The sequence below is a fragment of the Podarcis muralis genome, chromosome 12 (assembly GCF_964188315.1).
Source record: "Podarcis muralis chromosome 12, rPodMur119.hap1.1, whole genome shotgun sequence".
NCBI classification, from domain to species: domain Eukaryota; kingdom Metazoa; phylum Chordata; class Lepidosauria; order Squamata; family Lacertidae; genus Podarcis; species Podarcis muralis.
The window spans coordinates 26,456,066-26,469,968 of record NC_135666.1 but is presented as its reverse complement, the minus strand read 5'-3'; the positions used below and the strand labels follow the sequence as shown (position 1 = coordinate 26,469,968).

Sequence of the window (13,903 nt, the reverse complement as noted above, 5' to 3'; positions counted from 1 at the left end):
AGTACAGGATCAGGTTTAAGGTGCTGGTTTTAACCTTTAAAGCCCTATACGGCCTAGGACCCTCGTACCTACGGGACCGCCTCTCCTGGTATGCCCCACAGAGGAACTTACGGTCTTCAAATAAAAACATCTTGAAGGTCCCAGGCCACAGAGAGGTTAGGCTGGCCTCAACTAGAGCCAGAGCTTTTTCGACTGCGGCTCCAACCTGGTGGAATGCCCTGTCGCAAGAGACAAGGGCCCTGCAGGACTTGACATCTTTTCGCAGGGCCTGTAAGACAGAGCTGTTCCACCAGGCCTTTGGTCAGGACGCAGCCTGACTCCCTCCTTTGGCAATCTCTACAAAGCTTTAGTCTATGGTTGCCATCAATTTGTATTTTAATTAATTTTTAGAATGTATTTATAATGTTGTACTGTTTTAGTGTTGTTAGCCGCCCTGAGCCCGGCTTCGGCTGGGGAGGGCGGGATATAAATAAAATTTATTATTATTATTATTATTAGACAAGAAAGGTAATCTCCAAAAAATACCTAGTTTCCATTTCTCCATGGCTGCATACCTGCTTTTCTAATGGCTACTTACATAGCCACAGCACGCAGCAGCTTTATATATACACAAAGAACCAACATGAGCAGAATATTACTGAGCCTCTACCACAGGAGTGGGGAACTGATGGACCTCCTGATACTGTTGGAACTCCATCTCCTGTGAGCCCCATCTAGGACTGCCAATATTAGGGGGCAATAAGAGATAAGATCTAACAACGTCTGAAGGGTCAAAGGTCCCTCACCCTGCTCTAGCAGTTATTTTGTCATTATGATCAGTATGTTACTGTGAGCTTTGATGCATAGTCAGCGGCCAAAGACAACCAGCTCTTCACATCCATTTTCCTACACCAAAGCATTTCGAGTGCAGGAAATGTGCACTGTTAAATGGAGCCCTTACTCCCACTGACGTCAACAGCACTAATTTTCAGGCAAGTCTGTGGAGGATGGCAGCCTGGGCCAGGGATGATGAAAGCCCAATTATATCAGCATTTTAATTAGGCGAGATAAGATTTTTTTATTTTTTTTTAAAGTATTAATGGCATGAAGAGAAGTCAGAAACAAAAACAGCATTAAAAGCCTATATAACAAACATCTCAGCATTTCACTAAAAGGCAAAGTTTCCTTATCTGAACGATCATATAAATGGATTTTGCTACGAAAAACCAGAAGCGTATCATCACCCACCTACTTCTGAAACTGCCCCCAGGAGGGATATATGAATAACTGAAAAATGATTTTTGCTGTCTCTAAAAAACTGAGAGTGAAAAACCCCCGACAGCTTTTATGCAACCGAGTGTAGCTTTCATACACAAACATATTTCTTCATCATCCATCCCATGCAACAGTAGTTTTATCATGTTTTGACCTTTCTAAAAAAAATAAAAATGGAAAAAGGCAGCAGACTTCTTTCTGAACTCTTTTAGATGATTTAAAAGAGGGGTGGGCAATCAGCAGTCTCAGGGCCACATACAGCCCTCGGCATAACTACATGTAGCTCTCAGTATTTTGATACAGCAATTTGATGTGGTTTGGCAGGAGGGAGAAAAGGGAGAGGCAGAAAAAGAAAGAGAAGAGAGTTGGTCCCACCCCTTTTGACTTTGATTCTGCCCATCACAGGCTCCAGAACCACCCACTGCTGGGATGTGGCCCCTGCCAGATTACCTCCAAGGAAAAGTGGCCCTCAACATGGAAAAAGGCTCCCCAACCAACCCCAAACACTTCAGAATGTTTTCATAGGCACTGAAATATTTCCAGATTCCCCTAACAGGTTTACCCATCTTTTTAAATGTACCTAAATATTAATTACTCACAGCTTCAAGAATAGTACAAAGAATAAAAACCAGGCCCAGAATAAATCCATGAACACAGCCATAACCCACACTCCAGTTACAAAAGCTAAGCATGTATTATCTGGGAGATGACGATTTAGCTGCTGAGACAATGCTATCTCTCTGCAACAAAAGTGCTATTTGTGCAACTAACACATACTGAGTTCTCAAAATAAGCAGTGTAATGTAATGGTAAAGACGAGGACCAGAGAGACCCAAGGTGCTACTCATCCATGAAACCCACTACGCATCCTTGAACCACTCCAGCCCACCTCACAGGGTTGCTGTGAGGATTAAGGGTGGAAAAACTGCTTGCTGATTTTTTTAGTTCCTTACAGGAAGCGCAAAATAAAAATGTAATAAGCAACTAAATAAGGCAAGGAAGAAGAAAGGGTATGGAACCAATTTTTGTGTTTCTAATTACCCCTCAGTGTCATGGTAAGCTTTGACTGCAGCAACCATGGCTATGGGTTCAATCGTTTTGTCTCCTGAGTAAATTTTCACACAACATGCACGCAAACAATACCACAATACTACTTCGGCGTGGTGTGTGCTCTATTATTTTTTCAAAGAATGATACTGAACAGAACAAACTGATTGTGGATTGCAGGCAGGACATGGAAGAAATCCTACCAATTCGTAAAAGGGACCACCGGACAGAACTGAAGACATAAGAACAGACCTGCTGTGTCAGGCTAGTGGTCCATCTTGTCCAACATCCTCTTCTCCCAGTGGCCAACCAAATACCTATGGAAAGCATGCAAGCATTTGCCTTTACAAAGGACAAGGCTATCAATGGCTGCCAGCCACGATGGCTATATTCTACCTCCACTGTGAAGGCATTATGCTTCTGAATACCAGTAGGCAGAGTAATGTTGTGCTCATGTCCAGCTTTCAGGCTTCCCACAGACATCTGACTGGCCACGGTGAGAACAAGATGCTGGACTAGCTGAGTCACGGACAGGATCCAGCAAGCTTGTCTTATGTGCTTTTGTTCTTACACCTTGAAAACACCCTCTTCAGATCTTCAGCATCTCCCATCAGATGTTAAGGAAATAAACAACTATCCAAATTTTAGAAGACATCTGAAGGCAGCCGTGTTTGGGGACGTTTTTAATGTTTGAAGTTTCATTCTATTTTTAATGTTCTGTTGAAAGCTGCCTAGAGTGGCTGGGGAAACTCAGCCAGATGGGCAGGGTAGAAATAATAAATTATTATTATCATTAGGAGCTGGGGTTTTTTAATATATATAGCTCATTTATTAAACTTAAATCTAAAGAGAGGTAAGCAGTAATGTGTTTACAGAAGAGCATCAGTTATAATCTGCCTGTTTTTTATCTGTGGAGACTCCTAAAACCAGTCATTAAATAACTATCATAATATCAAAAAGCTAAAAATATTTTTGGAGGGAGGGGGGTTTTAGAGAACAGACTTTCTACTAGAAAAGGAGTTAGATTTTTTTCTGTTTCCCAATCAGGCTGGCAGATTATTTTCTTCAGCCTCTAGTTTAAAAATAACAAAACCAAACCCTACAAGTGATTAACTATGAAGTAAGTGCATCAATGAAGGATGAGCTAAGAGTATGTTCGTTTTTTTAAAAAACCCCAAGATTTAAAAAACACACACATACCAGATGGAAGATCATCCAAAGGAAATTCAAATAATCTGGATTTGTAAACAGAGTGTAAATGGAATTCCTCCTGAAATAAGAAACATCTAAATTTAGTAAAGCAATGCAAAATAAACTTTCTTGGGACTTTACTCTAGCACCAAAGGGTGTTATTAAACGCCATCTGTTACGAAGTAGAGAAGCATATCTTTCTGATGCAACCTTCTGACAGTTCAGAAACTCAGCTGGAACCTACATAAGAAATCCTAAATTGTTTGCTAAAGAAGGAAAGAGCAACTTTGCGAAATATGCTTCCTGTAGATAATATCTGCATTCCGCTTACGAAACACTTATCTACTTACTTGCGAAGTGTAGTTGTCTTCCGGCTCAATAAGATATGTGTGATTTCCATCATAGAACATGCCACTGTTAAGAATTAGAGAAATATCAGACTCATAGAATAAAAAATACAACTCTGTGTGTGTGTGTGTGTGTGTGTGTGTGTGTGTGTGTGTGTATATATATATATATATATATATATATATATATATATATAAAATGATATATTGTGACCTTAACAGCTGGTGTTTTAAAGACAACAAAGTAAAACATTATCAGGAAACACGCTATACTCTAAAACACTCTTGACAATTTCTGTCTGCCTTGCAGGAATTACTAGCCGAATCACCTTGAGTTTCAGTTCATTAAACGCATCGATGTGCGGTGCCTCCTGCTTGCCACCAACAGGCAGCACTGCAACCCAGGGAGAACACCTTGCTTGCCTGAACAGCTGCAGGTACTGGCGTCTTACAGGCACTATATCATTTACTAACTAGAGAGATGCTCTAAGATGGCCTTTCCTTTCTAAGCGTCTGCAGTCCTCCATTCTGCAACAATGTACTCGTGTCTTCTGTGAGCTGATGGAATTAGGGATTTCACTATGGGGTTCACAAATTCTGCCGTAGTCAATGGCCCCAAAACGGACGTTTAGCTGTGGCTGCAAAAGAGGCACACCCCGCAAAAGTCAATGCTTCGTTGGACACAGCTAAAGTCTCTAGCGTTATGTATCTGATAAGTTCTGTCCTACACCTTTGCATTTTAAAAATCTAAAGCTGGTATGGTGCTCAGTGCAACTCCTTAATCTCAGTGTTGTGGGTTCGAGCCCCACGCTGCATTGCAGGGGGTTGGACTAGATGACCCGTGGGGTCCCTTCCAACTCTACGTTGCTATGATTCTATCCCCCCCCCCCAAGCGTGACATGGACAATATGGCACAAACCCCACATACACCTGCATATGTGGTCATGGTGGATAGGTGACTTGTCGGATATTCTCACAAAGCTGGCACAGCCCCAGTTTGGCTGACAGCTAGTACCCTCCCTTAATATACTGAGGTGGGACTGAGGAGGGTGCTCAGGAGCCCACAAGGTGAAATCAGCAAAGGGCCATCCTATCTGATGTGGTCTAACTCTTTCTGCGAGTGGCCTGAAGGAGGAAGTAGAGGGCCACTATACACTCAGGAAGGCCTAGCTGCCCACCAACACAAACAAGTCTTCCATCTTGGCTTCCTTCTGTTTTTAGGATGGATATGATATATTATTAACATTCAGCAGCTGAAAGAAAGAGATAATTAAAGAGAGCTGGACAAGTATACTGCAGATTTATGTCTTCTTCACAAATCATCGGGTCTGGAAAGTTGGACCAAAATGCTGAGAGTCAAAACCAAGATGAATGGAAAGTGTCACTGTAAATCACAAGTCAACAAGACGAAATCAACAAGGAACCATCAAGCAGTCCCACTTTGACGGGGCCTGCCATCGTCTGGTAGGCAAAGCAAGCATCACGGATAATGGTCTAAGAGCCAATATATGTCTGAGAAACAGGCAGGTTCACTGCTCTGGACAGGTCTGCACTTCTTCTGAAGGAGCAGGTGTGTAGCGTGGGGGTCCTCCTGGATACACCTCTGTCACCAGAGCCCCAAGTGTCCTCTGTGGCTAGGAGAGCCTTTTGCCAGCTCTGTCTAGTTTGCCAGCTATGGCCATTCCTGGAAAGGGAAACCCTGACCACTATAGTTCCTGTGGTAGTAACCTCAAAGCTGGAGTAGGTGATCTGTTTGGGGCTGCCCTCAGACTTGGTTTACAAGCTGTGGCTTATGCAGAATGTTGCAGCTGGACTGCTGGTGGGAGCAAACATGTGAGGCCATTGTTAAAACATCTGCGTACTCATCTACTCCTGAGGCAGGTTCAGGATTCTTGTATTTTGTAATTTACAAAGCCCTGAACAATTTAGACCCAGGATACCTTAGGGACTGTCTGAACCCTTATATCCCAGGTTGTTCATCTGCAGGAACTTCAGTGGTTATCCCCTGGGGTAGTGAGGCTGATTTAACATCACAGTGAAACTCAGCCTTTATTGGCCCATTCCTAAGGAATGCAAGAGAGATTCAGCAGGTGCCTTCTGTAGTAACCTTCAAACGTTTGCTGAAAACTTTTCTTCGCTGCCAGGCAAACACAGACAATTATGAAGCATAGTTAGTTAATAGTTAGCTGGTGATCAGTTTGAATTTGTGTTGTGTGATTGTTGCAAACCACTTTGGTTTCTTTTAAATGAAAATGCAGTGTGCAATTTGTATATATAAATAAATAATACATCTTACTATTAAAGGAAGTCATGCAGCCAAACCCTGCAGACTGCATTAAAAAGATACTATTTTTAGGCTGGTGTTCAGCATGTAACCTGAGCTCAGCACGTAACGTGGCCCACTCTCAAGTCCTGATTATTGCAAAAGAAAAAAGAAGCAGCCACATATTTTTATTACTCGGGGGTGGGGGAGGGTTGACAAACTTAAAAAAAAAAAAAAGGTCAGTCTTGCAAATACACATATAATAATTTTTTAAGTATATTTTGAAAAGTGATACCAAAAGTACTGAGCAACAAATCAATGAAGATCCCATAAGGTAAGTGCAGGCCTTTCAGGGAAATTGGATGATGACAAAGAATCGTGAGGTAAGAGCTTTCTATTTATAGCCTCATCATGACCTTAGAAGCAATCTCTTACCAAAGGATGATCCCTCAGGCCTGATGTTGTATCATATGCAGATCAAATATAGAGAAACAGACCAATAAGGACACTGCGCTTAGAACGTTTCAAATGCGTTATATACACTATCTCAGTAATCTCCACAGGTAACCTGTGAGGGAAGCCAGTGCTCCCCCCTCCCACAATACAACAGAAGGGCGGCGGTTGGAGGGGGTGAAGGCTTTGAGGCAGTGGCTTGCCTAAGCCCACTTTGTGAGTTCATGGCTCAGGCGAGAGCTGAACAGGTTCAAAGTGCAGTCTCTGAGCCACTACACCAGGTGTAATCGATGTGATGGCCTTCAGCTGTTTCTCGACTCTGAAGACTTGCCGTTCTAGCTGGGACTGATAAAGCTGTGGCTCCGTCTAGCCTTCCTGACTAGTATTTATATCTTTTATTTATTTCTCTCTCACACACACACACCACTTGACTACAGCAGAAAACATTGAAGCAGTTTTTAGTAGCCACCAGTTGGGTTTTCCCGCCATATATTTGTCTAATCCTCTTTAAGACACCTACTTGGCTATAGGTAGCTACCATATTTTCTCGAGTCCAATGTGCCATCGAATCAAATGCGCACCTTGATCTTCACAAACTCATTCGGCCAGAAGAGGTGTGCTAACGTTAGATTCAAGTAAACACAGTATTTATCGCAAGCTGGTTGTTGAGCTGGTATCTAACACAGCTAATGCAGCATGGACTGAGCACAAAATGGCTCATTCAGCAATCAAGATAAATGTGAGTTGCTTCCAAAACTACAAGTATCTCCAATTTGGCCCATTTAAAAAAACAACAAACAAGTAGTAGGATGAATAGAATGATGGACATGTTTGCATCAGAAGCTGCCTTATACTGAGTCATATAATTGGTCTATTTAGCTCAGTATTGCTTACCCTGGGGTAGTGAAGTCCTTTTTGGCCCAAGAGCTGCAATTCACTGTTTGGACAAGCCTTCAAGGGTCACAAGCCAGTGGTGAGTGTGATCCTCTATTTGTGCCTGTGCCACACACTACCTGTCACCCCCCCTCTCTCACACACACACACACACAGGCAGCACATATACATATACATACATACACATACTTGCAGAGAAAACACACACAGAGCAACCTCCACCGATCAGCAGAAGGTGGATTTTCCTTCCTGTTAAAATCCAACAATGGAGAAGGAAGTCATTCTCTCCTATCTTCTAATTCATTTCTGAAAAGTGGAGAGAGGCATTTCTCTACTGGTCTGGGCAGGAGGAGCTCTTCACTCAGCCAAGCACTATGAACTGCGGTAAAATGCACCACCCAACACACTCACTCAATCTCTCTCTCTCTAGGGTCCTCTCCTCCCTCTGTCACACCACCATCAGCACTGATAGTAGGTTGGAGCTCTCCAGAAGCTGGAAGGAGTGCTCCAGTTTGCTCCAATGTTTGCCAGGACAGCTCAGTAAACACTGGAGATGCCCGTCACTCCTGGAGCCCTCTGACCTGCAATCAATGGCAACGTGCAAGAGGAGAAAGAAGTGTTTTCTTCAGCACCCTTGTCACTGCTGCAGATGGTGCTGCCACTGATGGTAATTTGGGTCTGGGGCTGCCAGGCCACGGCAAAGCAACATGCACTACAGAGCCTGTGCTAGAAAGTTCACACACCCCTTTTTTCAGGTTAGCTATTTGCATACAACATCTTAGACAAACTTACTGAAGTCCATGGCAGGTTGACAGGGCAACAAACGATTCTGAATTCCCTCGGATGTGACCTTGGTAATAACAGTGCTCCCCGCCCTGCAATTAGAAACAGAGACTTTTGAGTTCACAACACTACACACACACACACACACACACACACACACACACACACAGCGCAGTGTTTCTCAAAACAACACAAGTGAGCCAGGTTGAAGTAAATGAAAGCAGGGTAGCCATACCTATTCCTACCTTTGCTGATACAGTAGGTGAACTAGGTTTCGTTACAATTGCTGATGCAAGGGGTTAACCTGAGTACCACGTAAATAACCAAAGAGCTTTGAACACCAACGATCTCTTGTGATTCACTCTGACTTTACACATATTACAATCAGAGCGAACGTCCAAGGTTGGCTGAATGTGGATCTTGGATTGTCTACATCCACCAAAATGTGGACGTTCAGCCTGTGGTATATATATACACAAGCATATTATTCTGTGAAGAACATTGGTAGAATATAACTAGAACAGCTGGCCAGTGTTAGAACCAGTACTACAAGACAAAAATCGCTTATTACTTATTAGCAATAAACGTAACTAACAGGAGACTCGGAAAAGTAATATAGGCACAAACTCACACACCAACTTATGCATATAACCATGTTTATGCGGGTTACCGATAAATAGATTGGCCTTCCCTCGCTCGGTGCTGCCGCCCATTTCCTCTTGCCAGTCCTTTATTCCTGAACTGCCTTCTAGAAGCTCCCCTTTTCCGGGAATCCTTTGGACCATCCCTCTAATATTTTCTTATATGCACGGTTGTAATTAACTCAAAGCATGTGTGATTGAAGTCGTGTTCATTTCTCCCCATGCAAGTCTCAGGTCTAGCTGGGGGTGAGTGGGTGGGTGCTGTTGTAGCATGACACATCCCATTTTTAAACTCATCTGCAGTAAACTAATTTCAATCTGCTATAAACATTGGTATATATGACCAATCATAGGAAGAAAGGCAGGAAAATAGCAAAAATTAATAAAATGCATTTTATACTATAAAGTATCAGACTAGGGCAGTGTGTGCATTACCAGCTTAAAACACAGCTTGGTGGTTCTTTTTTCTGTTTGGATCGAAACTGGTTTGGGAGGGGAAATTATTATTATTATTACTATTACTATTATTATTATATTTATACCCCACCCTCCACAGCCAAAACTGGGCTCAGAGTGGCTAACATCAAATATATAACTTATTACCATAAAATCAAGCAATCAATTAAAATACATCCTAAAATCAAATCATACTCAAAGTGAAATCCAATCAATTGGCAACCCGCAAATTAGGGATGGGGACCTTAAATGCTCACCAGGCCTAACAGTTTATACTGATCTTATATGAGCCTGTGAGCAAAGTTGGGAGGCCACTTTCACGCAAGTTCTTATAAGGAGAGAGGACTGGACCCCGGCCAAAGGCCTGTCGGAACAGCTCTGTCTTGCAGGCCCTGCAGAAAGATGTCAGATCCCTCAGGGCCCTGGTCTCTTGTGACAGAGCATTCCACCAGGCCAGGGCCACAGCAGAAAAGGCCTTGGTCCTGGTTGAGGCCAGTCTAATCTACTTGAGGCCCGGGACCTCCAAGATGTTATCATTTAAAGCATCAAAACGGAGCATTTCGTAAGAAACAACAGGACAGGTACAGAACAGACACGGATTGTGGTCAACACCATGTAGCAGGAGTGCACTGGTGCAGGGCAAGCAGGAGTGTGTATACAGCCTAACTCAGAGTAAACCCATTAAAATCAAAGAACAAGTTAGTCAATAATAACTTAATCACATTTGTTTCAATGGGTCCACTATGAATATGACTCAAGTCTGATACGATCTTGGCTGCGAGTCCTGGAAGACCTGCTCCCTGCCTTGGGAGGGTGGAGCCCTGACTGACTCCAGCTACAAAAGCTGAGGCTGCTGTAGAGACTCTTGGGTTGGTAAATTGTTTAGGGGGCGTTGTTCTTATTGAGATTATTATTTTTTGTATCTTTATTTTCAGATCTTGTTGTGATTTAACGTGGAAATTGTTTGATTTGGTTGTTTAGCCCTCAATGTGTTTTATTTATTGTTTACTGTTCTTGTTATATTTGTAATTACGTGGGGGTTTTTTCCCATGTTGATAAGCTTCCTTTAGCATGGTTTTAACTATGGAAAGACAGCTTACAAATAAAATGATGTGTGTCTGAAATCACCTCCTGCCTCCTTCTGCGTGTCTCAAATTCCAGCAAACAAGTAACTTGGAGAAGCTGGCTCCCAGCCACTGAACTAAACACAGCACTCCCAGGTAGCAATAAAATGTCACTCCGCTCAGTTCCCATTTAGACATCCTTCAACCACTTGCTAGCCCGAGGGTAGAGGAGACAAAATCAGTGACATTATTTGCTAGTCACAGTATTGCCTTTCCTTGGTCAAGATAATGAGTTCTGAATTATTTGCAAAATGCCAACTGATGATTAACCTTTTCTTCAGCAGGCAGCCATTCCAAGGTCACTGGGTTTAGAAAATCACTACCCTCAGCATGTAGCTAAATCTAATTACCAATTACTGAAGCGTCCACAAGATTAAGTCAGTAGCAAGATAGTGCATTGCTTCCAAGTTTTAGGTATGTTCTTCGCTGAGCCAATGGGTTATGGTGGGTGTGTATGGTGTGTGAGGAAGAGGAAGCAAACACAAAATGGTGCTTGGCCACAAACACAACTGTGGCTGAGGAAAAAACAGTTGTTAAGTATGGTATGAAATCAAAATCAAATAAGTGTTGGAAATGTAAAAAGAAAGAAGGTTATTTTTATCATTTGTGGTGGTCTTGTAGTAAGCTTAAAGCTTACTGGGAAATGATATATAATGAACTGAAAAATATGTTTAAAACAACGTTTGTAAAGAAAACCAGAAGCTTTCCTTTTGGGAATTATAGGGACAGAGCTACCCAAACTGTATAGAAATTTATTCATATATGCAACAAGAATGTTGCAAGCAGCAAGAATGTTACTTGCCCAAAAATGGAAAGAAGAAGTCCCAGTGAAAGAAGAATGGATACAAAAACTTACAGAATATGCAGAAATGGCAAAATAAGAAATCAAGATAAACTTTTTATAAAAGAATGGAAATGGTTTATTGAATATTTACAAATAAGCTGTAAACAGATAAGAACAATGGCAGGATTATAAGAGTTTTATAAGTGCTTATATTTAAAGCAGATGAATAAATGAGTTAATTAAGTTAATTTGGAATATGCAGAAAATATAAAAAATAAATTTAAGAAACTGCAGAAAGAGGAGGAAGTCGAGTTTTAAAATATTAAAATGACTGTAAAATTATTGAAATGTATAAAATTGAAAATCATAAATAAAATAAGAAAGAAAGAAAGAAAGAAAGAAAGAAAGAAAGAAAGAAAGAAAGAAAGAACAACTCACCAGCAAAATGCTGGTATAAAAAGAAGCTTCGGCACTGAGATACATTAGGCCATGGGTGGGGAAGATAGTGCTCTCCAGACTCCAACTCCCATCAGCCCCAGCCAATGGTCAAGGATTCGAACTGCTGACATACGATCGGCAAGTCCTAGGCACTGTGGTTTTACCCACAGTGCCACCCGCATCCCTTCCTTCATCTTTACAGGGAAGCAATTAAGAGGCCGCCTTCCTAGCAGATGCTGCCACGTCTCCTTGGCCAGATGTCAGTGAGCAGCAGAGCACATGCGGCATCTTCCCATGCCCTGAGGCTCGAAATGTGAAGCGGCTTGACCTCCCTTCACCTTCTTGCCTCTTTCCCAGGGACGAGTGTTGTGTGTAGTTTTGAGCTGTCGGTTCATTGTTTTAAGGCCAATGTCCAGAACAGCGATCTTGACCTTTATGGAAGACTTTAGAACTTTTCGAATAACACCCCCTGCCCAACCATGGGTATTGACCATGCTGTCTGGGGCTGATGGGAGCCTTAACAAGATTGGGAGGACCACATATGGTCCATCCCTGTTCTGCAAAGGCTGGCAGCCTGGGAGATGGCCAGGGTTGAAAGCCAGGGTTTTCTGCCACCGAGCTACAGCCATTCCCACTCTCCGAATCATTTCCTCCCAAAGAGGCCCAATTGTTTTAGGCGCTCAAATGTAATGTGAAGTTCTGACCAAGGAATTCACCTGCCACCTGCTCTGCTGAAACTTCTGGTCTCTTACGAGTAGCACTTTCAAACCAGCAACAACTACTATAATCTAGAGGGTGCACACTCACTGCTTTTTTATTAATGAATCCTCTTTACTTGACTGCATCAATGTGATATTTGAGAGCCAGGCTCAAGGCCTACAGCTAAACTTAAGCCAAATCTGCATCTGAGATCTGATGCTGGAAAAACCATCTGTAATTGCAGCTTTTCAAGAATGTACACCAATAATAAAATAAAAACTTTCTAGAGAAATGGAAAAGATGGACAAAGAGCACAGCATTCCGTGTGTGTGTGTGTTTGTCCCACTTAAAATGGGTACTTCAGCTGCATTATAGAAATGTTTAAAAGTCACTGAGTTATGAACTGGGTCAGTGGCTCTAGAAATTAGGTGAGCAAGACAAGCTATTTTTAGTGACTGCTGTAGACCACAGAGAATGTCCTGAATGAGTGGTATTCACCAGATGGCCTTGGGAGTAGCATACGTCCTGCTGTTGTTTACAGCTTTCTACCCTTCTTGCCAGCTACCTTTCCCTAATTTCTTATGTTGTGGTTGTGGCACAGGTTTCCTTCAGGTCTGTAATCCTGGGTTCCTGAGCTTGTGCCACATAACGCTCATTCTGCACTTGCAAGAAATCAGTTCCTTAGCGTGGCAGCACCAACTCTCTGGAACTCCCTGCCTGTTGGGCAGCAGATTTTCAGGAGGACAGTCCACAGGGCATTACGATTTACAGTGTCGAAGGGCTTAGTCAGGTCAATAAGCGCCATATACAGGGGTTGGTTTTACTCTCTGCATTTTTCCTGAAGCTGTCGAGCAGTGAAAATCATGTACGCTGTCTCCCTAGAAGGCTGGAAACCATTTAGGGATTCAGGAAGAGTAGTCTCGGATATAGTTAGAAGACGGTTTGCTAAGATCCTTGCAAGAATTTTGCTGGCCATAGCTAGTAAAGATAGCAATCCATTCTGTCATTTTTTTTATTATTTAAAGGTGCTAATTTTGGCATCCCTAAAGTCTGCTGGGATCTCCTCTCTCTCCCAGTGTGATGGCCTGGGAATCCGATTCAGAGAGTGAACCGGAGGAATCCCAGCCTGCACAGGAGTCCCCACCTCCAGGGCCGGCTGAACTGGGGCAGGGCCTTGATTCTGAGCAGCCTGCACCTGTGCCGGATCCTCAGGAGCAGGCACCAGGTGAATCCATTCTGGCTCCAGAGATGGTTGAGGACTCAGTGCCTACAGGTGAGTCTCCCCCTGGGCCCAGTAACCCTTCAGCCTCTCCTGAACTGCAGAGGCTTAGGGCAGAGAGGCGAAGGGAACTGGTGTCTCCCAGGAGGAGTGCTCGCCTTAAGGCCAGGAGAGGTGGGGCTCCTGGGGGCCGGGACTGCCCCTGGCCTCAGAGAAGATAAAGGCCAGTCAGCCCGGTCCCAGGTTGCGGGAGCAACGTCGTCATTGAAGAGCTGTTTTGGCCAGCATCCAGTCCTGTTCCTCCAGTGTT

At 43.0% G+C, this 13,903-nt stretch overlaps 1 protein-coding gene across 16 annotated transcripts in view; it reads right to left on the bottom strand.

The window, feature by feature from the left end:
* The window catches only part of ADAM22 (ADAM metallopeptidase domain 22), a 129,095-nt gene that overhangs the window by 53,950 nt on the left and 61,242 nt on the right, over window positions 1–13,903 (bottom strand). For all 16 annotated transcript variants that reach the window (XR_003709190.2, XM_028750992.2, XM_028750993.2 and 13 more), the window contains exons 5-7: window positions 8,242–8,324; window positions 3,843–3,906; window positions 3,502–3,571 (exon numbers count right to left, since the gene is read on the bottom strand). Coding sequence is in view for 15 of the 16 variants with exons in the window: in XM_028750992.2 (XP_028606825.2) it covers window positions 3,502–3,571; window positions 3,843–3,906; window positions 8,242–8,324 (217 nt within the window). In the remaining variant the exon portion in view is untranslated. The remainder of the gene's footprint in view (window positions 1–3,501; window positions 3,572–3,842; window positions 3,907–8,241; window positions 8,325–13,903) is intronic.